This window comes from Pantherophis guttatus, chromosome 12 (assembly GCF_059756535.1).
Source record: "Pantherophis guttatus breed Tessera chromosome 12, ASM5975653v1, whole genome shotgun sequence".
In the NCBI taxonomy this organism is placed as follows: Eukaryota; Metazoa; Chordata; class Lepidosauria; order Squamata; family Colubridae; genus Pantherophis; species Pantherophis guttatus.
In genome coordinates this window covers 23,907,878-23,930,161 of record NC_142074.1, presented here as the reverse complement: position 1 = coordinate 23,930,161, position 22,284 = coordinate 23,907,878, and the positions used below count along the sequence as shown (strand labels likewise).

The window sequence follows — 22,284 nt, the reverse complement described above, 5'->3', positions numbered from 1 at the left end:
GAGTTTTCTTTCATTGGGGGTGTTACTTGAACTTCTTACTGACAGAACCTGTGCAAAAACCTCTGACAATGTCAACTCCTCTTCAACTCCTATTCCAGAAGCAGTTTTACCCTCCAATCACTCTTTGGGTGAAGTAGATTTAAGATTAGACCATCCTAGGTCCTGATCGATATATGAAGATTGAGGAAGAGATCCAGTCAAACAACAGCAGTACCCAAAGCCTCCATCTTCTCCAGAGCTTGGAGTTTCAAAACTATAAACATGGAATTTTTCAAAATAAATTCTTCTTGCTTTCAGTCACAACAAACAAACAACTTCTACAATTGCAGAGGTTGGGATAAAATAGGCATCTAGGCATACTTAAGATAGCTGAATGTGACCAAATAATATTAGGGACCACTGCATACCACCAGGTCAGTCAAGGACATTGGGTGTGTAACACAAGTTGTAAAGTCACCAAACCGAAAGCATGTTGAACAGCTTACAGGAATTGTAATTGTGTTCACGTCACTAAAAACCACAGCTCTAAATTTCTTCCTCCAGAGGGGGCCAAATCCTTAAAAAAACAACAACTAGGAACTAACCACAACATCTGAATACAGCATCTTCAAAAGCATCTTCTACACACGTAAAGAAGGAGGATCTATTAAGGATGGACCATAGATCAGAGAGAACCTATGACTATAGTCTTGGCAGCCCTTTTGGTTTTTCTGGGTCTGAAAAAGATAGGCCAGTTGGTTGCCTCTAGTCTAGACAATTGCAAGCTGAAACACAATCAGCAGCACCGCAACAAAAATCAGAAATGTCTGCACACACCATTAACCTGTCTCATTAGTGACTCCAACTGCTGAAACCCCTCAAAACTGGAAAAAACCTTCAAGAGCCCTAAAAATCTCAATGTTACTAAGAAAAGGAAAAACAGGACAGGCAAAATTGACTTACATGAGACAGAAATGGGTGCCCCGAATTTAAATAAAACCCTTTGTTGTTTTCACAAGCATAGTACAGAACATAATTTTATTATTATCATCTTCATCATCATTATTATTCTTAAGACCTGATCACATGGACTCTCAAATAAATCTATACATTTTCATCAATAGTTTCTGTTTGGTATATTGGTTCTCTCTTTTTGTTTTTGTTTTTTTGTTTTTTAAATTATATTGAATGATTAATGCACCGTTGTGACCAGAAAAACAAATCAGGCATATTTAAATACATTATGAGGAGTACATAATTTTTTTCCCCCTATTTAGTATACAAAGTACTTCATAAATATGAATTATATTACAAAAATAATTTCTGAGACGCTCACACAGCAAGCAAATTATTTTGAAAATTCTGGACAACCTTTGGGGGGTTGACAGGAGTTTCACCAAGGGGTGGGAGTTGTTTTGTCTTAAACGTCAAGTATATATTTTTTTTTCTTCCAGTCCTCGTTGCCACTTAGGTTCCGTCGGAATCAATTTTATGCAGATTTCTGGCATGTAAATCAGATGGTCAAAATTGCTTTTGTTATGGATGCAATGAACGGTAATCTTTTTTTTTTTAATAAAAAAAAAAGAAGATTTCTGCACAATCTTTAACATTATAAATCCAGTGTTTTCAAGATGCAGGTTGTAAAGGTAACCAATTTTACACATAACTATGGAAGGTTCTTTCGTTTGCATGCTTTTGCGGTTTGTAAAATCTCTTGCAATCGCGAAATCCACCACTTTTTATAGGGGTTGAAACCGGTTTCAGTTCCTTTAGCAATTTTTAATCCGTGTGGAATGCCACCAGCACAGCTTCTTCTTTCCTCTCTCTTTCTGTCATTAGTTTTTCTTTCTCTCTCTCTCTCTCTCTCCTCCTTTTTCTTCTTCTTGTGCATTTGTTTGAACAAATCACAAGGAGACGAAAGTTTTGCAGTTAGGGTAGAAAATATATATTCCTCTTGAGGTTAAATTCAGTGTAATATGTGTATAAAGCGACACCTTGGCAATAGAGTCTTTGCAGGTTTCCCTACCGTTTCCCTCACAGGGCAGAGTTTTTAAGAAATAAAATCTATTTGGAGCTATAATTTTATCACACATACACACACACACACACCCCTGGATTGCCTGCCTCTATGCCTATCGGGAGAGTATCATATTTGGAAACGAAAAGTCAACAAAAGGCACTTGCATCGTTAAATAAAAGTCCTCCGTAGGAAATCAGATTGCACAGCCTAGATTTTATTCAAAGCTGTTTGCTCTTCGAGGACTTGCAGATAATCCGGGGAGCCCTGAAGTTTCGCTTTCAGCTCAAAATATTCGCTTTTCCTTTGTTCCACCACTATTTTACTGTGATTTCCTCCTATTAAAGATTTGTTTTTTCGGTCCGGCTGTTTCTCCGGATAGCGTATCTCAAAGCCACTGATCCCTATACTGTTGTATTCCTTTTTGTTTTCCAGAAAATTCTGAATGAAGACATTAGAATCCCGCCCCGGTAACAATTCATCCAGTTCATCGATGGTACTCAGTCTTTTCCGGATATCCGTGTGTAACGACTCTTTCTCTTTCTCACTGTTGTTTCTCAAGATGACTTTCTGGCTCACCGGTTCGGCAAACATGAAACCCGTCTCGACTTCTTTTAAGCCGCACGAATGTCTTTTGCTCATGTGCTCAATAGTTTGAGGGATGAAGGCTTCGGCCCCCAAAGTGTCCTTTTTCTGGGCCGCGTGATCGTGCTTCCTTAACTGGAGCTGCATCGAACTGCATTCGGGGTTGCCCAAACCTTCGTGTTTAGAGGACGGCTTCTTGTTACGACGGAGAACAAAGACCAGAAGGCAGAAAGCCACAAAGACGGTCAAAATCAGGACCACCAAGATGCTCAAGATGAGGATGGAAAGTGGGACTGGACCGCCAGGAGGGCTGCGGACTGGGCCCAAAGGAGTTGTGAAGGTCAGGACAGGAGCTGGGCTGGTGAAGAAAGACGACTTGAGGAGTTTGGGACACAGGATCTCGTTTTTGAGAGACTTCAGTTCGATGTTGGCAAACTGCACGGGGGTCTCGCACTTTAACTCCTTCACCACGATGCCGTCGTTGAGTTTTTCCAGCCACAGCTTCAGGGCCACCAAGTCGCAGGTGCAGTCCCAGGGGTTCCCTTCCAGATCGATTTGGGTCAGGGTTTTCAGGTGGTCTAGCACGCCACTCACAGGCAAGTACATGAAATGGTTGTTGCGTAGGTTCAGCCGAGCGAGCGGTGCCCGGGCGAAAATGTAGGCCGGCAAACTTCTCAGCAAGTTGTTGTTTAAGTAGAGGAGCTGAAGGTTGGGCATCAGGTCAAAGGTGCCGGCTAAAATCTCTTTAATGACATTGTATTCCAAGTAGAGGTACTGAAGGTTGTGCAGCCCGGCAAACATCTCGGGACTCAGCCGCTCGATCTGATTGCCGTTCAGATACAACCTCCGTAAATTGGTCAGGTTGTGGAAAACTTCCCCTTGGATGGCCGCAATCTGATTGCTGCCCAGATGGAGTAAATCCAGCCCTTCAAACTCGACAAAGTCAGATACCTCCACATTCTTGATGTAATTGCCATTAACGTGCAATTTCTTGGCATTCAGAGGCTTAGGGACAAGCTCGGCCAGGGAACGGATGTTCTTCTCTTGGCAATTGATGCTTAATCCCAAATCTGAAGGGTGGGTTTTGCAAATGCAGGGATGCGGGCAAGGGGTCAGAGGGGGCACCCGAGTCTGAAAAGACACAATTTGACTGAGATTGCGGCTGGAGAAAGGTTTCCCAGCCACAATTCCAGAGATTTTAGAAGGGTTGGTCGTTTTGGGAGGTCTGGTGACTAACCGGTGCATCGTGGTTTGAGTGGTGTGACCGTTGGGGGTGCTGAAGCCAGGCTCCAGCTGGGAAGGGGGCAGGATTCGGACATCAAAATCGCTCCCCGTCCCCATGGAGCAGAGTTCTTGTTTGTTGGTCTCTTTCAAAAGCCTCCCGTAGAGATCGCTGGGGGTCTCGCAAATGGCTTCTCCGATGTAGATGTTGTAGGGCATGTTCTCCAGCCAGGCCTTCAAAGGCAGGAGGTCACAGGTGCAATTCCATGGATTGTCCTCCAGTTGCAATTCCACAATGCGCCCGATGTGCTCCAAGACGCCAATATAGGGCAGTTTCTGGATGCGGTTGCCCCGAATATCCAAGTGGGTCAGAGAAGCAAATCGGAAAATATTATCAGGTAGCAGAGAAATCAGGTTGTCATTAAGAATGAGGACTTTGAGCTTGTGAAGTTTATTAAAGGCTCCCCGCTCGATATATTTGATTAAATTGTAGTCCGCTTGGAGATACTCCAAGTTCTCAATGCCAAGGAAAGTGTCAGCTCGGAGAAACTTTAATTCATTGTTGTTCAAGTGCAATTGTTTTAATGCGCTGAGACCCATAAATGCTCCTCCTTCAATGTTCTGTAGCTTATTATTTCCCAGCTGCAGAGACACCGCATGGCTAAAATTAAGGAATGTGTTTGGATACAGGATAATCAGCAGGTTATTCTGAAAGTTGAGGTGATAGAAATTCGACCAAGGGGGCTTAAGCTGGTTGGGTCTGTAAATGGCCACCTTTTCACAGTTGACATAAAGGACATTTTCCACCGACACGCAGGAACAAACATTGCAAATTTCCACCGTGGCGTCCGTTTCTGGATCCGTAGAGGAAGCTGGGCTGGACAACACCAGAAAAAGCCAGAGGAGCATTTTTCTCAGATCAGCGATCAAACCTACTGTTCCTGAACAAAGATGGATAGTCTAAAAAAAAAAGACACAAAAAAATATAGGTTTTAGGAACCGAAGTTCTGGAGTGGATAAGATAATTAAGACAACAATAAGGTTATTCATCCAGGAGACTGGAGGCTAAAACATATGAAGAACGGTTGCAGGAACTGGGTATGTCTAGTTTAATGAAGAGAAGGATTAGGGGAGACAGGATAGCAGTCTTCCAATATCTCAGGGGCTGCCCCAAAGAAGAGGGAGTCAACCGATTCTCCAAAGCCGTTGAGGGCAGGACAAGAAGCAATGGGTGGAAACTAACCAAGGAGAGAAGCAACTTAGAACTAAGGAGGAATATCCTGACAGTTAGAACAATTAATCAGTGGAACAACTTGCCTCCAGAAGTTGTGGGTGCTTCAACACTGGAAATTTTGAAGAAGAGATTGGACAGCCATTTCTCTGAAATGGTATATAAGGTTTCCTGCCTGAGAAGGTGGTTGGACTAGAAGATCTCCAAGGTCCCTTCCAACTCTTGTTATTCCATTCTCTTCTTTCTATGATGGGTTAGGTAATCTCTACAATTGGATTCATTGTATAAGACCCGGGGGGGGGGGATGGGGGAATTCATCATTCAATAATTCAACATTATTTTATTATTATTATGCACACATAGAAGCTGCCGTCTGCCAATTGACGAGAAGGGGGTTAAGAGCGATTCATCTATAGGGAATAGATGAACTCTGCATTTGAAATTTGAAATCTCTCCATTTTGTCTTCTTCTTTCCCTCCTTTGTTCTGCTTTGCTTGGGGTCTCTCCATCTCTCCTTCTCGTGGCACATTCTCTCTCTCTCTCTCTCCCTCCCTCCCTCTCTCCCTTTCTCTCTCTTTCTGTCTCTCTCTCTCTCCTTCTGTCTCTCCCTCCCTCCCCCCTCTCTCTCCTCTCTCTCTCTCTCTCTCTCTCTCCCTCCCTCCCTCTCCCCCTCTCCCTCTCTCTCTCCCTCCTTCTCTCTCTCTCTCTCTGACACACATGTATAATGCACAACCCCTCCATGCAAAGCCTCTGCTTTGGGGAGGGCATGCAAAGCCGAATAATATTACAAACCTTCCCCTCTAAAATGGCATTTATCCTTCCCCCCATTTTTTTTTTCCTTTTCAAGGTATGCTTAGCATTCCAAAGCAGCCTTCCATTTTTGCATGGACCCTGAAAGATTTTGATCACGTCCTTGGAAGCAACAACAATCCATCCCAAAGTCAAGAGAGAGGGGAGGGAGAGAGAGAGAGAGAGAGGGAGGGAGAGAGAGAGAGAGAGAGGGAGGGAGAGAGAGAAAGAGAGAGAGAGGGGGGGAGGGAGGGAGGGAGAGAAACCCACGCGAAGAGGGGAGGAAGGTTCAGGATCGAGGCTGAACATGCAGGAGCCACAGGGTGACTTATAAATACATCAATCGATTCGATCGATTAGGAGTTCGAGGCCAGGCATTGATGTACACCTGATACTCTTCAATATCGAGGGGGAAGAGAGCAAAAAAAAAATATGGTGCAGTCTGGAAAGAAAATAGATCCCTATTTCAATTGCAGCATTCATCATTTTAGGGGGGGATCTATGGATCAGAACTGCAAGGCAATCCTTTATCTAAAAAGGAGGCCAATATTGGTAGGGAGAACATGAAGTCATCCTTCGAGTGATGTCATTGAAACTGTCTTGAAACTTTTTTCCATGTACATCTTACATAATTGGCCTTTATCCACCTCCATTTACAAAAAAAAAAAAAAAGGTTGCCCTTAAATTGCACATTTTTTGCCTGTGACCTAATAAGCTTTTCCAACCCATTGGGGCCAAAAGTCAAATGAGAATATTTCTGATGCTGGTCATTAAGAGAGAGAGAGAGAGAGTGACAGACAGAGAAGGAAAGAGAAGGAAAGAGAGAGTGAGAGAGAGAGAAAGCAAGAGGAGGAAAGAGAGAGAGGGAGAGAGAGAAAGAAAGAGAGGGAGGGAAAGAGAGAAAGAAAGAGAGAGCAAAAGAGAGAGGGGGAAAGAGAGAGAAAGAGAGGGAGAGGGAGACAGAGGGAGACAGAGAGAGAGAGAAGGAAAGAGAGAGAGAGTGTGTGTGAGAGAGAGAAAGCAAGAGGAGGAAAGAGAGAGAGAAAGAGAGGGAGGGAGAGAGAAGGAAAGAAAGAGGGGGAAAGCAAGAGCAAAAGAGAAAGGAGGAAAGAGAGAAAGAGAGAGAGGGAGGGAGAGAGAAGGAAAGAAAGAGGGGGAAAGAGAGAGAAAGAAAGAGAGAGAGCAAAAGAGAGAGGAGGAAAGAGAAAGTGGGAGAGAGGGTTAGAGAGAGAAAAGGAGATGCCTTATGTGCATGTCTAAGAGAATCTATGAATAAGAACAATAGGAATCTTGGGAAAAAATAACAACCGTGTCCAAGAATAAAAAATAACATTTATAAGAGAGGGTGGTGAAGGAAAGGATACAAAGAGGGATAAAATAAAAGAGGAAAGAGTGGACTCAAAGGGAAGGCCAAGGAGAGTTTGAAGGAGGTTTGGAGAAAGATTCAGGAGACTCCCCCCTGAAGTGTCCATGTGGCACAAAAGAAGGAAAGACAGAATAAGGTGGACCAGAAGGAAGGGGGGAAAAAAACACAACCCACAAGGTTGAGAGATTGGTGGACCCTAAAGAAGAAACCAGCAGAGGGGGGGGGGGTTTTACAAAAAACCCAGAGGCAGGAGTAAAGGTCAAAGCCATAGATGTGTGGGGGAAAAGCTGAACAGGGGATGGAAAGTGGAGAGGGAGGAAGGAAGGAAGGAAGGAAGGAAGGAAGGAAGGAAGGAAGGAAGGAAGGAAGGAAGGAAGGAAGGAAGGAAGGAAAGGAAGGAAGGAAGGAAGGAAGGAAGGAAGGAAGGAAGGAAAGGAAGGAAAGGAGGGAGGGAGGGAAGGAGGAAGGAAGGAAGGAAGGAAGGAAGGAAGGAAGGAAGGAAGGAAGGAAGGAAGGAAGGAAGGAAGGATGGATTTGGAATCAGCATGGAAAGCACAGAGAGAGATGGAGAATGGTCCTTGCTGGCCAACAAGAGAGCGATGCATGAACATCTACCAGGAGAGAGAGAGAGAGAAAGAGACAGAAGACGAAGAAGAAGAAGGAGCCAGGATGCTCTCTATTCACAACTGCTTTGCAACTGGGAGAAGAGAATCCAGGACGGGAAGAGCCGGAATGAAGAAGGGATCTCCGCACACTCAGCCTCAAAGCCCACCTCCCCAAGCCCCCGAAGGCCGCTCAGCTGGCTTCTCCCTACCTCAACCGGGGGAGATGCGGGGCGATGTGGGTGGGGGGGGGGCGCGGGTGGCCTCCACCGCAGTGCTTCACCGCTGATGCCGCAGCCTCGCTGTGCCCGGATCGCCAGGCTCCGGCGGCGGCGGAGAAAGAGGGGGTGGGGGTGGGGGGCGACAATTCCCGAGGGAGGGGGGGGAGAGCAGTGGAAACGGAGAGCGCGGGGTGGAATGGGAGTTTCTGTCGTGTTTTCCTTCCTTCCTTCCTTCCTTCCTTCCTTCCTTCCTTCCTCCCTCCCTCCCTTCCTTTTTCCTTCCTTCCTTCCGTCCTTCCTTCCTTCCTTCCGTCCTTCCTTCCTTCCTTCCTCCCTTCCTTCCTTCCTCCCTCCCTCCCTCCCTTCCTTTTTCCTTCCTTCCTTCCTTCCTTCCTTCCTTCCTTCCTTCCTTCCTTCCTTTCTTCCTCCCTCCCTTCCTTTTTCCTTTTTCCTTCCTTCCTTCCTTCCTTCCTTCCTTCCTTCCTTCCTTCCTTCCTTCCTTCCTTCTTTCCTTCCTTCCGGACCTGGCCCACCCGGGAGCATCGGCCGGCGCCTTTTGTAGCAAAGGAGAAGAAGAAGGAGGAAGGAGGAGGAGGAGACATCCGAGGCGCCCCCCTCCCCAAAAAACCCAGCATCTCCTTTTCACGTGGATCTCCAGAGGAGAAGGGGAGGGGGCAGGGAGACCCATCGGCAAAGGAGGGATTCATCCCACGCACACTCCCTCCCTCCCTCCCTCCCTCCCCCAAACCATGCAGCTCTCCCTGCAGGAGCGAAACGCAGCCCCCCTCTTCTCCTTCCTCCTCCTCCTCCTCTCTCTCTCTCTCTCTCCCCCCCCACCTGCCTCCCCAACGTCGGAGCCTCACCTCTTTCACTTGGCAGGACAGTTCCAAAATCGACGCTTCTTGCAAAAATCTTCCCCCTTCCGTCCGCCCCCCCCCGCCCCCCCGTGCCCCGAGCCTGCCTCCCTCTCTCCCTCCCTCCTCCCGGCCCGCAGTTTCTGGGGTGCCCCCTAAGCGTGCAAGGAACTTGTGCCGCCTCCCTCATTGGCTCCCCCCTTGACACACTCGCTCACGCTTAGGCACACGCGCCCCCCCCCAACCCCCACCCCCGCAGCCGAGCCAGAGCACACCGGGGCAGCGTCCCCCCCCCATTTTTTTCCTTTCCTCCCCCCTCCCCCCCCTCATCCCCGTCGTCCTGCGCAAAGCCGTTGTCGGGATGCTCTTGCCTTCTAGACACGCATCCTCGGGAGCTTGAATTACCGCTCTCCGCGGCGAGCCTGGCAGCATCCTCCTCCGCGGACGAGAAGCCGGGGGGAAGGGGGGAGAGAGAGAGAGAGAGAGAGAGAGAGAAAGAATCGGGGGGGAGTGGGTGACGGCGCCTGGCTAAGCTACTTACCAGTTCCCCGGCCCGCGCAGGCAAGGAAGACCGCGCGTTCACACGACCCGCGCAGTGGCCCCGGGCGACACGCATGCGCTCCTCCTCCTTCTCCTCCTCCTCCTCCTCCTCCTCCTCCTCCGCTACCACCAACACCACCACCTCCCGCGCTCTGGCACGCGCGCGCCCGGCCGGCAGCGCGTCCCCGCGAGGGATGCTCCAGCAGCGCTTGGCTCCAGGTTCACACGGCCGAAGCGGGCGGAGAGATGCTCCGGCTCGCGCGCCTGCTTTGCGCCCCCGCAAGGCGCCGTGGCAGAAGCTTCCCTCCGCTCAAACTTGCAGCTTTCCTTTCCTTTTTCATGCTGGGTCTCTCCCACGCACCCCACACACCCCCAGCCCGAAAACGCAGTTCTTAATTCCTCCGGGCGCGCACAAAAGAGTCGGTGGGGTTGTTTGGAGAGGCTTGGAGAGGCTTGGAAACACCCGACACGCGTCCCCGCGCCTCCCGTTGAGCTCTTTCCCTTCCGCGCAGCAGTCCCAGCCCCCGATGCGGGCGTCCGCTGTAGCCTCGCCGGTTCTGGTGTTCGGAGTTTCTGGCGAAATAGCAGATTAAAGCAAGCAGAAGCGGGAAGAGGGGTGGCGCCGTCCAAAAGTCCCCCCAGCAGCTGGATTAAGCCTAGCCACCTTGGGGGGAGCCTGGCAGGTCGATTTGGAGATGGTCAGGGCACCAAGGAGAAGGGATGTGAAGAAACGGAAGGGGAGGGAAGGAAAAAGAAAAAAAAAAGAGAGAAGAGGAAATAGAAGAGGAACGGAAAGGGGAAAAAAAGGAGAAAGGGGAAAGGAAATAGAGAAGGGAAGGGAAGGAGAAAAAGAGAAAAGAAAGAAGGAAAGGAAATAGGGGAGGGGAGGAAAAAGGAAAAAAGAAAAAGAAATAGGGAAAGGAAAGGGAAAAGGAAAGGAAAGGAAAGGAAGGAAGGAAAGGAAAGGAAAGGAAAGGAAAGGAAAGGAAAGGAGGAAAGGAAAGGAAAGGAAAGGAAAGGAAAGGAAAGGAAAGGAAAAAAGGATTCAAATGCAGAGCTATTCCTGATGGGAAAAGAGCAACTGACCTAAATTACTAATCCCGGTCTTTTCCCAGGGTTCATATTTTCGGATTGTGAATCTTCTTGGTCCTTGCATGGTGGCATCTGCCTGGCAGGGGAAGAAAAGGGGGGAGAAGTGGAATTAAGGGGAGAGTGAGAGGCGGAGAAGGCAAACAGAAACCTCCCCCTTCCCTCCTCCCTCCACCACCCTCCAAAAAATTAACCCCCGTTGCAGCATCCCCCAAGCAGGAAGATCAATGGACAACTTATTCTTTTCTTTCATTTTGTTTTCCTTTCCTTTTCTTTCAAGGTTTCCTTGGTCAAACCTTCTCTCCTTTCCTTTTTTAAAGAAGGAAGGGTCTCTCCACTCAAGGTAAGTTTTTTCCCCCCTCTGCGCCTACCATCCGGTTAACAGCTGCCCTGAGGTTCCAAAAATGGGTTTTGATGATCCCTCTCTAATGGTGCTTCCTATTTTTTTCTTCTTCTTCTTTAATGCAAACTACAAGTAGCTCATTAAGAAGCTCTTTTATTCTCATTTCCCCCCCCATTAGCTCTCCTTGGCATAAGGGTTTTTAAAAAGGCAAGGGATCTCTCTCCCCCACCCCCCAAGTAATGGGACAGAGTTTTTCCCCAAGGAAGCACCATAAACAAGTGCAGGTAATGGAAGGATCCAATAGGTACTGTAAATATACATTTGATCCAGGCAAGGGAGAAATTGAGAATATCCTTTTCAAAAGGGAGACGATGTTTCTTTAAGATTCGGTGTTCCAAAAAACTCTTTATTCTGGCAAATGTTTGTGTGTGAGTGTGTGTGTGTGTGTGAGAGAGAGAGAGAGAGTGAGAGAGTGAGAGAGTGTGAGTTTGAGAGAGAGAAATATTAGATGAAATAGATAGATAGATAGATAGATAGATAGATAGATAGATAGATACTAGATAGATAGAGAGATAGAGAGAGAGAGATACTAGATAGATGATAGATAGATACATAGATAGATACATAGATAGATGATGGATGGATGGATGGATGGATGGATGGATGGATGGATGGATGGATGGATAGATAGATAATAGGGAGGGAGAGGGTGATGATAGATAGATAGATAGATAGATAGATAGATAGATAGATAGATAGATAGATAGATAGATAGATAATTAAAAAAATAATTAATTGGTTTCAATGCATGCTGCCAGTAAATCATTTGCACTTTGGTGCAAATTTGCAAGTGCCCTTTGGTGAAAAACACAACAGCAGGAAGATCCCAGGAGTAACCCAAAATCTTCTTAATCCAGATAGTTTTGCTTCTCTGGGAAAGTTTGCAAACTTTGGAAGGAAATCACACTGGTGTTGGTACCTTTCCAGAGTTCAGGAAAAGAGAAAGTATTTTTTTTCCCCCCAACTGAACAAAGATTTGAGTTGTATCAGGAGAAATCCATGTTCTCTTGCCTCTTTTTTCTGGGATGTTCTCAACTTCCCACACTGGTTTCCAGACCTAAAATCTCCTATACCTTCCAAACCCTTGCCCAGCCCAGCTGTGCTCAGCTTCCAAGGGCAGAGAAGAGCAGTCAGGTCTACCCTCAAAAATAGATCACTTCTTAGAGCTGGGAGATGTTCTTCTCCATTTTGATGGCCAACAGATGCTTGTCCTTCTGAATGTTGAGAGAGGGGGGGAGGGAGGGAGGGAGGGAGGAAGGGAGGGAGAGAGAGAGAGAGAGAGAGAGAGAGAGAGAATGTGTCAAAAAATCTGATGTTGATGGTGTTGATCTGCCGTCAGAAGAAAGCCTGGAACATTGATGATGAGTTTTGAAGCTTAGGTGGTACCGTGATTGTTATCCTTATCATAACATAATAATAGCAAGAATATATTTTGATTTAGGGTTTGTATTCTGCCCCACCTTTGGTCTAGCATCTGATCTGGCAATGAAGAACATGTTTGTCTTTGGAGATTCTCACTCATCCAGATCACAGTTGTCTCAAAAGGTGCTTTTTCTTTTTCTTTTTTTTAAAATTAAGTTTTATTAAATATACAATTTAAAAACATTAGATGGTGCGACTTGTCCGGTACGTACTTTTCTAGCACTTTTTCTTTCGTGTATATTACAATATAATATCATGCATATTCCATATATCCTTTTTGTACATTCAATCACACATACATATTCCCTTTGTACCTATTCAAATCCAATTTATTCCCATCTGATATTTCTTAATTTAATTTTATTTATTTTTCTCCCTTTTCCTTCACTCTTGTTTCTAATTCTCTATCCCTACATTCCTCCTTTTCTCTAGCCATTTATAAAATGTATTCCAGGTTACACAGAATTCCGATTCATCTTTATCTTTGAGCTTCATTGTTAACCTGTCCATTTCTGCACAATATTTTGTTAATTATTTCTACCTCCTGTGGGTTCTCTCTGCATTTTCAATTTTGTGCAAATATCAACCTCACTGCTGTTAGTATGTGTACCATAAGATATATTTCTTCTTTTTTTGTAATTATCCACAAAGGTGCTTTTTCAAGAGGCAACTGGACTTTCTGTTTTTTCTTTGAAGACGTTTCGCTTCTCATCCAAGAAGCTTCTTCAGCTCTGAGAGCAGAAGCTTCTGAGAGAAGCTGAGGAAGCTTCTTGAATGAGAAGTGAAACGTCTTCAAAGAAAAAAACAGAAAGCTCTTGAAAAAAAAGCACCTTTGGAAGCAGATGTTCGGTTTCAAGGCAGGCTGAATCAGAGAAGTGAATTTTCTCTTTAGATTGGGCATGATCTACGTTTTCTAAAGCGTTAGATTGACTGTCATAAGAACTCTTACCGATGATTACAATTTCAGATGATTTCACAGGAGGACTAAGTGGTGATTGTATCAGGGAGTTTCCAAGCAAATCCAACATTCCATTAGTGGGATGTTGAAAAGGAAGGAAAATATTTTTATATTCTTATTCTTTCAAAAAAAAAAAAAAATCCTCGAGAATACATCGGGTGTCATTCTAATACAAAGAAATAGTGCCACAAAGTCTTTTTTTTTTTTTAAATGGAGAATGGTAATTAGCAGAACCCTTGCTTGGTTTGAACACTTTCCCAAGTTGATCCCCAACCATTCTATAAAAAGTTTGAAAAACCTCTCGACTCCATTTTTGGACTGCAGAACAAGCCAGTTAATCTGGCCATTGTGAGCTAATGGCGACACATCTACCATCTTAATTTAGCTATTATAAAAGCTTTCTGCTTCTCAAAGCCAGGTCTATTACGAGGATCTAACCACATCTTGGGATGCGGTGGTTCAGTGGCTAAGATGCTGAGCTTGTCGATCGAAAGGTCGGCAGTTCAGCGGTTCGAATCCCTAGTGCCGCGTAACGGGGTGAGCTCCCATGACTAGTCCCAGCTTCTGCCAATCTAGCAGTTCGAAAGCAGGTAAAAAATGCAAGTAGAAAAACAGGGACCATCTTTGGTGGGAAGGGAACAGCATTCCGTGCGCCTTTGGCGTTGAGTCATGCCGGCCACATGACCACGGAGACGTCTTCAGACAGCACTGGCTCTTTGGCTTTGAAACGGAGATGAGCACCGCCCCCTAGAGTCGGGAACAAATAGGACATATGTGCAAGGGGAACCTTTACCTTTACCTTTAACCACATTTTTGCATCTGTCTAGTATCTGATGCAACTGTAAACTTCTGCTAAAAATTGGAACATTCCCAATTTCCATCCAAATTAGCAACGGGCCTGAGCTGCTTCCACCAATACATTGTTTTATTCATGAATTCATTCATTCATTCATTCATACATACATACATACTTACATACATACACACACATACTGTTGTGGTCCATCAGCGGCCTGTGCAGATTGTAGCTGATTCTGACAACGAGGAGGCTGGTGTGATGCTGTGTCAGCAGCCTGTGCAGCTGGCACTTGAGTCGGACAGTGAGGAGGCTGGAGAAGATGTGGTGCCAGAGGCGGGGATTCAGCCAGGGCCTTCAGAACCTCCAGAAGCTTCCATAAGTGAAGAGGACAAAGAGGAGGAGCCTCTTCTTGATGCACGGGTGCGCAGAGCAGTCAAAAGACAGGAGTGGCTCCTCAGGAGGAGGTCTCCTCGAGAGTAAGGCTTGGGGCTAATTGGCCACTCCCTTAGCCTATTTAAGAAGGAACACTGCTTGCAACAAGCTGTAGAGAACAACTTTAGTTCACTCTCCTTCGTGTCTGCAAAATTGCTTCTGGGCTTTCTGCCAACTCTAGTAAGACTGTGATTACCTTATCTCAGAATTCTGGTAGGCTGTTAAGACAGTTCATTAACAGCCTTTGAATGATAAAGACTAAGTTATTTGAGTAAAATAAGCTTTGTATAGAGTTTGTGTGTGCTGCATTCTTTGGGGTCCGTAGCTGGGGCAGAACACATACATACATACATACACATACATACTTGATTCAGTGGACTGTTGACATGTTCATCTTGCCTTCAGAAGTTGTGGGTGCTCCATCACTGGAGTCTTTTAAGAAGAGAGTGGACAACCACTTGTCTGAAATGGTATGGGGTCTTCTGCTTGAGGAGAGGTTGGACTAGAAGACTTCCAAGATCCCTTCCAACTCTTACTATACTGTATCTTACACTCAATGCCCCCTTCATCCCCAATCACCAACAGTCCTGATACCAGATAAAGCTTTAACCTTCTGCTAAAGATGGGAACATTTCCAAATTCCATCCACATTCCAATTCCACCAATACATTGTTTCATTCATTTGTTCATTCGTTTGTTTGTTTGTTCGTACATACATATGTACATACATATCTACCTACCTACCTACCTATTTACATACATACATACATACATATATACATACATACATACATACATACATACATACATGGTTCAGTAGAACAGTTGACATGTTCATCTTTCCTTCAGAAGTTGTGGGTGCTGGCCTTCAGAAGTTGCCTTCAGAAGTTGTGGATTGGAGGCTTTGAAAAAGAGACTGGACAGCCTGCGGAAGCGTTCTCTGATATCTCTATATGTTACTGTTTGCAAATCCAGAAGAACTGTTTATTGTGACTGACTACGATGACTGGTAAGAAGACTTTGTTATTGGATTAACCCTGGACTGTCATTTTGGCTATCTCCTGCTTGATATGTGTATGACCTGGACTGTTTATTGGACTGTGCCTTACTATTTCCTGAATGTAAACACAACACAGTGTATCTGTGTGTTGACTGTTGACTGTGTTTATTCGTAACTACTCTCAATCGCTTTCATGCGCACACCCTTGCTACTCAAGGGTTACTCTGTGAATTCCTTAACACAGCCATTTGTCTGAAATGGCATGGGATCTCCTGCTTGAGCAGGGGCTGGACCGGAAGACCTGCAAAGATCTCTTCCAACTCTTATTATTCTATATTCTGTATCTTACGCTCAAGGGCCTCTTCATCACCAACAGTCCTGAATTCACCCAAGTTGCACGATGCTTTCTTTGGAGCCCAGCTTCTAGACGAGAAATCCAACTGATGGGGCCAGGGATCGCCCAGTTTAGACAAAACACAGAAGCTACCAGATGAGCCCTACAGCCTGCATGGCAAAAAAGAAAAGTTTAACAAGGCAGGGATTTCTAACTTCTGCCCGACTGCAGGCATGGTGGGAGTTCCACAAAGTTCAAAAAAGGCACACAATCATTTGTTGGATGGCCAAATGTGTTGTTTTTAAGCCCTAAGGGAAATGTAAATCTTTCTTATGGCTTTCTCTTGCCTACAGAGCCTCAGCTGGCCAGTTAGAGCAAGGATGGATGGCTGAAGGAAGCAAATCTTTTGCTCAGGAAAAAAAAAATAATAATAAAAGGCTGCGTCGAAGCTCTCTGCATGGGCGACCATTTAAGGGGCTGATGTGAGAAGAAGCAGCATGAGGCTGTAAATATTCGGGAAGCCTGAGCTCTGGCAACTGAGCACTGTGCTAAATAAAGCAGAAGAAATGTTGTCCAATCTATGGCACTCGGCGTGATTCTGATTATTTCCAGCCAGCTTCCTCCACTTTCTGCAGAAGGGTTCTGGAAGTGATCACGAGTTACCTATCAGAAAGCTGGCAAGGTAAGGAAGCAGCTGAAAACACCTTCCTCATTCCAGATGTTCAATATGTGCCTTCCACGGCAGCCATTATGTTCCACAGGAGGGAGGGAGGGAGAGGGAGAGGGAGGGAGGAAGGAGAGAGAGAGAGAGGGGGGGTGACCATTTTCTTGTGTTTCAACCTTCTCCATATTGGAAGGCAGCAAAAGACTAGGTGGCAAATTGTGTTCAGCTGTGCAACATGGGAAAACAGCCAGAGGTAGAATTCTACTGGTTCGGAACAGTTCGGGCGAACCTGTAGCTCCGACAATCAGCTGGGTCCGCCCACCTATCCCTTCGCTTTACTTACCTTTATCTTTGCAGCTGATTAGCATGGCACAGTGGATTGCGACGTCTCAGCTGTTTTAATTCCCTAGCACTAACATGGAAGGTGATTTTTCGTTCAACTTCACAAGCGCAATCACCAAACCGCTTGTTTAACCAGAAGGATCCCACCGCTGAAAACAGCCAGAAACATTCAGACAGAACCCCACAAGTTTCCCATGCTACTCCTCAATATCAGGCATCTAACATTGTAATTGCATACCGCTACCGTGTCCTTTACCGCTCCGAAAAAGCACAAGAGTTCTTCTGATTTTTTTTTAATCCATTTAATTTTAATCCCTCCCAATGCACTTAGGCATCTTTGGACGCAGAGCTATTATGAAGGCCCAGCCAACAAAACGTCTCAAATGAAATCTCTTATTATTATTATTATTATTATTATTATTATTATTATTATTATTATTTTATTTTATTTTATTTTCCGGAAGGGGTGTGAAAACCCTTGCTCGCAACCAGTGGTGGGTTGCCCCCGGTTTGCACCGGTTCTATAGAACCAGTAGTAAAACCGGCGGGAGGCTCCCCCCACTGACCCCGACGTCATCAGAACGCTTCTGCACATGCGCAGAAGAGTGCGTTCGCTCGCGCACGCGGGCGGCCCCATTGTGAATCGGTAGTAAAGGTAAGTAGAACCCCTGCTCACAAACCCTGGAGAAATGGCATCGGAGAATCACGGTAGCGCTAGTTGCTGGTTACGGTTGCCGAATGACATGAAACTGTGCGAGTCCGTCTCCCGCTCTTCATTAATTCCGTCGAAGGACTGATATGTTCGTCTGATAAACTGCAGGCAGGAGATACCAGGCGCTCTGAACGTCTCACTGCCTTTAATCAGAATTCGTGTTACAGGGATAACATTCACAGGAAAAAGACAATTAAGATAACTGCCTAGGCTGCTTGGTCATATTCTGCTTTAATAGTTTCTTCTCGTGCTTTTGCGTCTGGGTATTCTGTTTAATTTTATCCAGGTTCATATTCTCGATTAGTTACAGTAGTGCTCTTTTGATCAAAGACCTCTTTTCTTTTTCAGGTGCCCTTTGCTAAGGTTTCTGAATAGAATGGAATGGAATGGAATAAGACATTGGAATAATGAAAACATAAAACCAGGCAAGTGTAAGACATGGATCAAACAGGAGAATCGTGTGACAAGTTCCAAACCATGACCAGATCTCCACACCCATTGACCCAATGATGTCTTTAAAGCCCTCCGAAAGACAAAATGGTCCCGGTGGCAGATTCTTGAAGCAGGAAACTCACGAAAATGACAGGGTATTATTTATTTTATTTATTTATTTAGTCTGTCAAACATGTACAAAATAACAGGTATAAGTGTAAACATAAATATAAACACAGTAAATGGGTATGAATAAATGGGGACATTAGGACAGGGACGGAAGGCACTGTTGTTGCACTTATGCACGCCCCTTACAGACCTCTGAGGAATGGGGTGAGGTCGACGGTAGACAGTCTACGGTTAAAGTTTTGGGGGTTTGGGGAAGAAACCACAGAGTCAGGTAGTGCATTCCAGGCATTGACCACTCTGCTGCTGAAGTCGTATTTTCTACAATCAAATTTGGAGCGGTTCACTTTAAGTTTGTATCTATTGTGTGCTCGTGTATTGTTGTGGTTGAAGCTGAAGTAGTCATTGACAGGTAGGACGTTGTAGCAGATAATTTTGTGTACTACGTTTAGGTTAGACCGTAGGCGGCGTAGTTCTAGGTTGTCCAAGCTCAAAATTTCAAGCCTGGTGGCATAAGGGATTCTGTGGTGAGCGGAGGAGTGGAGGACTCTTCCCGTGAAATACCTCTGGACCCGTTTAATTGTATTCATGTCCGATATACAGTGCGGATTCCAGGCAGATGAGCTGTATTCGAGAATTGGTCTAGCAAAGGTTTTGTATGCCCTAGTTTGCAGTACAATGTTACCGGAGAAGAAGCTTCGCAAGATTAGGTTGACAAGAGCCTTGGCATTGTTTTCTTTTCTTTTTTGTTTTGTTTTCATGAAAAAATAAATTCCAAAAACTGCCATTAAGAAGAACAAAGCTGTGGGAACACGTGTCACCTTGCTCATGCGGGGAAAACATAGCTCAGCGATTTGGCTTCGTTGCCCACCCCCAATGGAGCCTCTTAATTATTTCCTCCCTCCTGTCACGTTAAAACTGATAATTAGTTAGCAATGTTGGCAAGATTTAAGAGGTCCCAAACTTCGGGGCCTTAAATTAGGCCCCACATTTCAGGATGCTGTTTAAAGGCATCTCTGGATCCAGATTCATCAAGGAAGATTGATATTCCAACCACGAAATTGGGTTGCCAAATTTTAAGTGTAATGTTTATCAGCTGTGGTTTAGTGTATATATAGAACTCTCTAGAAGCTTTCTCTTCCTCCCCTTCCCTCCCTCCCTCCCTCTCTCCGTCTCCTTCTCTCCCCTCTCTGCCTTTCTCCCTTTCATTCCATTCTTTGTCTCTCTGTTTCTCCCTTCCTCTCACTCTCTTAATCTCTCTCACCCTCTCATTCTCTCTCCCTCTCTTTCTCCTCCCCTCCCCTCTCCCTTTCTCCCTCTCTCTCTCCTTTCTCTCCCCCACACACTCTCTTCTTCTCCCTTCTCCCTCTCTCTGTTTCTCCCTCTCTCTCCCCATCAACCAAATATTTTTCTGCATCCTGTTATCCAGCAAAACCCTTGAGTATCCAACAGGGAAATAAGCAAAATTCTGAGCTAACCATTTGGGATTCGGTTGGCAGTGGAGAAAGCAAAATTGAATCCTATTAATGTTTACACTCTCCCAGGTTATATTTAATTGAAAATATTTTTTTTAAAAAAACCAAACAATTATTATTATTATTTCCAAGGCTGCATTTGCAACATTGCTTAATTCGCAAACATGTACTTGTGTCTTCCAAGGTGGGATGTATCTCAAGCGAATGGCCCCCAGAAGAAATTACAAAGCAAGGAAACACCACTGCAAGCGTATCTGTGTCTTAATGAAGCCATGGGGTTTTGGCCCATCCAAATGAAGGTTCTGCATTAAGACAAGCCTTAGCATTCAGATTAAATATCTGTCAGACTGAACCTCAGAGCCTCGATGTGAAAAAAATAACTCTTTATTTAAAAGAGTTGGGAGGGACCTTGAAGGTCTTCCGGTCCAAACCCCTGCTCAAACAGGAGACCTATATTATTTCAGATAAATGGTTGTCCAATCTCTTCTTGAAAACTTCCAGTGTTGGAGCACCCATAACATCTGGAGGCAACTTCTGTTCCAACTGATTAATTGTTCTCAGCGTCAAGAAATTTCTCCTTAGTTCTAGGTTGCTTTTCTCTTTGATTCGTTTCCATCCGTTGTTTCTTGTCCTGCCTTCAGGTGCTTTGGAGAATAGGTTGACTTCACCTAAAGGTAAAAGGAAAGGTTCCCCTTGCACATATGTGCTAGTCGTTCCTGATTCTAGGGGGCGGTGCTCATCTCTGTTTCAAAGACGAAGAGCCAGCGCTGTCCGAAGACGTCTCCGTGGTCATGTGGCCGGCATAACTAAACACCAAGGGTGCACAGAATGCTGTTACCTTCCCACCAAAGGTGGTCCCAGGGAGAGAGAGCTCTGCAGGACTCAAGCCATAAAATTCAGAGAATTGGATCAGTATCGGACTGTCTTTGACTACCATGGACAAACGGGAACCAAGGTGTATTCATGCAGTCTAAATGTGTGTGTGCATTTAAGTAGTGCTAAGAAAAAGAGACCCAAAGGTGCTTTTTCAAGAGACAGCTGGACTTTCTTTGAAGAAGTTTCTCTTCTCATCCAAGAAGCTTCTTCAGCAGAGCAGAGAATAGTCTTCCGAGACAGTCCAGTTGCCTCTTGAAAAACCCACAATTTGGGACAACCGTGACTTGGATGACTGTGAATCTCCATCAACATATTCGGAAAAAGAGACTTAGATGACCCTAAGTTTCTCAAAGTTTTATTTCGAAAGGTCCCATCTGGAGTAAGCTTAGAGTAATATACTGCATTGTTTTCCATCTCCTGGACAGTTTGAGAAATATTATATACTTTTTAACCACCAGGTGGGGATAACTTTGCCACATCTGTACAACCACCTCTATAATCATTAGAAGAATGTGAAAACGGAGTTCTAGGATAGGAATAATTGGGGTTAGTCAGAGGAATGCACCAGCTTTTGAAAAAGACTTAAGAGAAATCTGGTTTTACAGCTGTTTGCTTAAACATCGCAATATCTTTTACGATGCTCTGCTGGCTGCAGAAAATTCAATTCCTGTTGCATTCTGTCACAATCATCAGGGCCTTTTGGAGCTAGGCTGAGTAACAATCAGAGCAGCCTCTCCTATCACTTCCATGTTTTGCAAGCCGGAATCCTTGGCTACGTAGAAAATATTTGCTGCTCAAGGAAGAGACTTGTGAATTTACTACTACTACTACTACTACTACTACTACTACTACTACTACTATTATTATTATTATTATTATTATTATTATTATTATTATTATTATTAAATCTTTAGTGAGATTCACAGCCTTTGAAGCTGGTTAATAGCTCAGCAGCTCGAGTCCTAAGGAAGGACCTAGGAACTGTTAAGGTATCATCGGAGGATGTAAGCTGTTCCGAGTAAGGTGGTTTTTTGTAGAGTCAAAATGTTCAAGTCCGGTAAATTTAGAATTTCTAAATAGCGGGGTAGCCCTTTGGGTATTGCTCCAAGGGCTCCAATTACGATCGGGACAACACACAATTTCTTTTTCCACAGTTGCTCAACTTCAATTTGCAAGTCCCGGTACTTTGTGATTTTTTCTTGCTGCTTATCTTCAATTCGTGCATCACCAGGTATTGCAATGTCAATGAACCATACTTTTTTCTTATTATATTATTATTATTATTATTATTATTATTATTATTATTATTATTATTATTATTATTATTATTTGCAATTCCTGTGCAAAATACCACATAAATTGTCTAAGAGGAGATTAGACATCTCTGCAAACTTTTCAATGTTTTTTCCCCCTCTCCTTAGAAAGAGTTTTGGTTGTTATTGTTCTTATTCCAGTTTTCACACGGTATAAAAAATGGAGTAAATTCTTACAAAACACCCTAGACCAGAGGTCTTCAAACTTGGCAGCTTTAAGACTTGTGGACTTCAACTCCCAGAATGCCCTTCCTGTTGCCAATGCGGAGTTTTATTTCAACGGATATATTTTCATTGTGCCCAGAGAGAGAAATATCTGCCTCTACCCAGGATCGAACTCACAGCCTCCTGATTGTGAGGCGAGAGCTTCACCTCAGCACATGAAATCTGGGATGCTAGACTGATTTTGTCCCAGCTTTCAAGTTTCTGCTGTATTAAATCTGGTGGCAAGATGATCTTATCTTTCCATCTGTCTGTCACTTTGGGGATCCTCAGAATATAG

General features: G+C 44.8%; 1 protein-coding gene and 1 long non-coding RNA gene across 8 annotated transcripts; one reads left to right on the top strand and one right to left on the bottom strand.

Annotated features, from left to right (window-relative positions):
* Positions 1-998: 998 nt before the first annotated feature.
* Positions 999-10,644, bottom strand: SLITRK4 (SLIT and NTRK like family member 4). 2 transcript variants are annotated; one of them, XM_034441595.3, is made up of 2 exons: positions 10,492-10,644; positions 999-4,762 (listed from the first exon to the last, which is right to left on the bottom strand). In XM_034441595.3, exon 2 carries the CDS (start codon positions 4,709-4,711, stop codon positions 2,207-2,209), a length of 2,505 nt encoding a protein of 834 aa, XP_034297486.2. In that variant the 5' UTR covers positions 4,712-4,762; positions 10,492-10,644; the 3' UTR covers positions 999-2,206. The 2 variants fall into 2 exon arrangements, with proteins under 2 accessions (XP_034297486.2, XP_034297487.2); XM_034441596.3 differs by lacking the exon at positions 10,492-10,644 and adding an exon at positions 9,407-10,411.
* LOC117679562 (uncharacterized) lies at positions 9,574-21,723 on the top strand. 6 transcript variants are annotated; one of them, XR_015729702.1, is made up of 7 exons: positions 9,574-9,624; positions 10,775-10,837; positions 12,339-12,442; positions 15,358-15,517; positions 16,196-16,524; positions 17,909-18,147; positions 19,778-21,723. It is a non-coding gene; the product is annotated as an uncharacterized LOC117679562 (long non-coding RNA). The 6 variants fall into 6 exon arrangements; XR_015729703.1 differs by lacking the exon at positions 12,339-12,442; XR_009620637.2 differs by lacking the exon at positions 9,574-9,624 and having other exon boundaries at positions 10,549-10,837; positions 15,361-15,517.
* Positions 21,724-22,284: the final 561 nt, after the last annotated feature.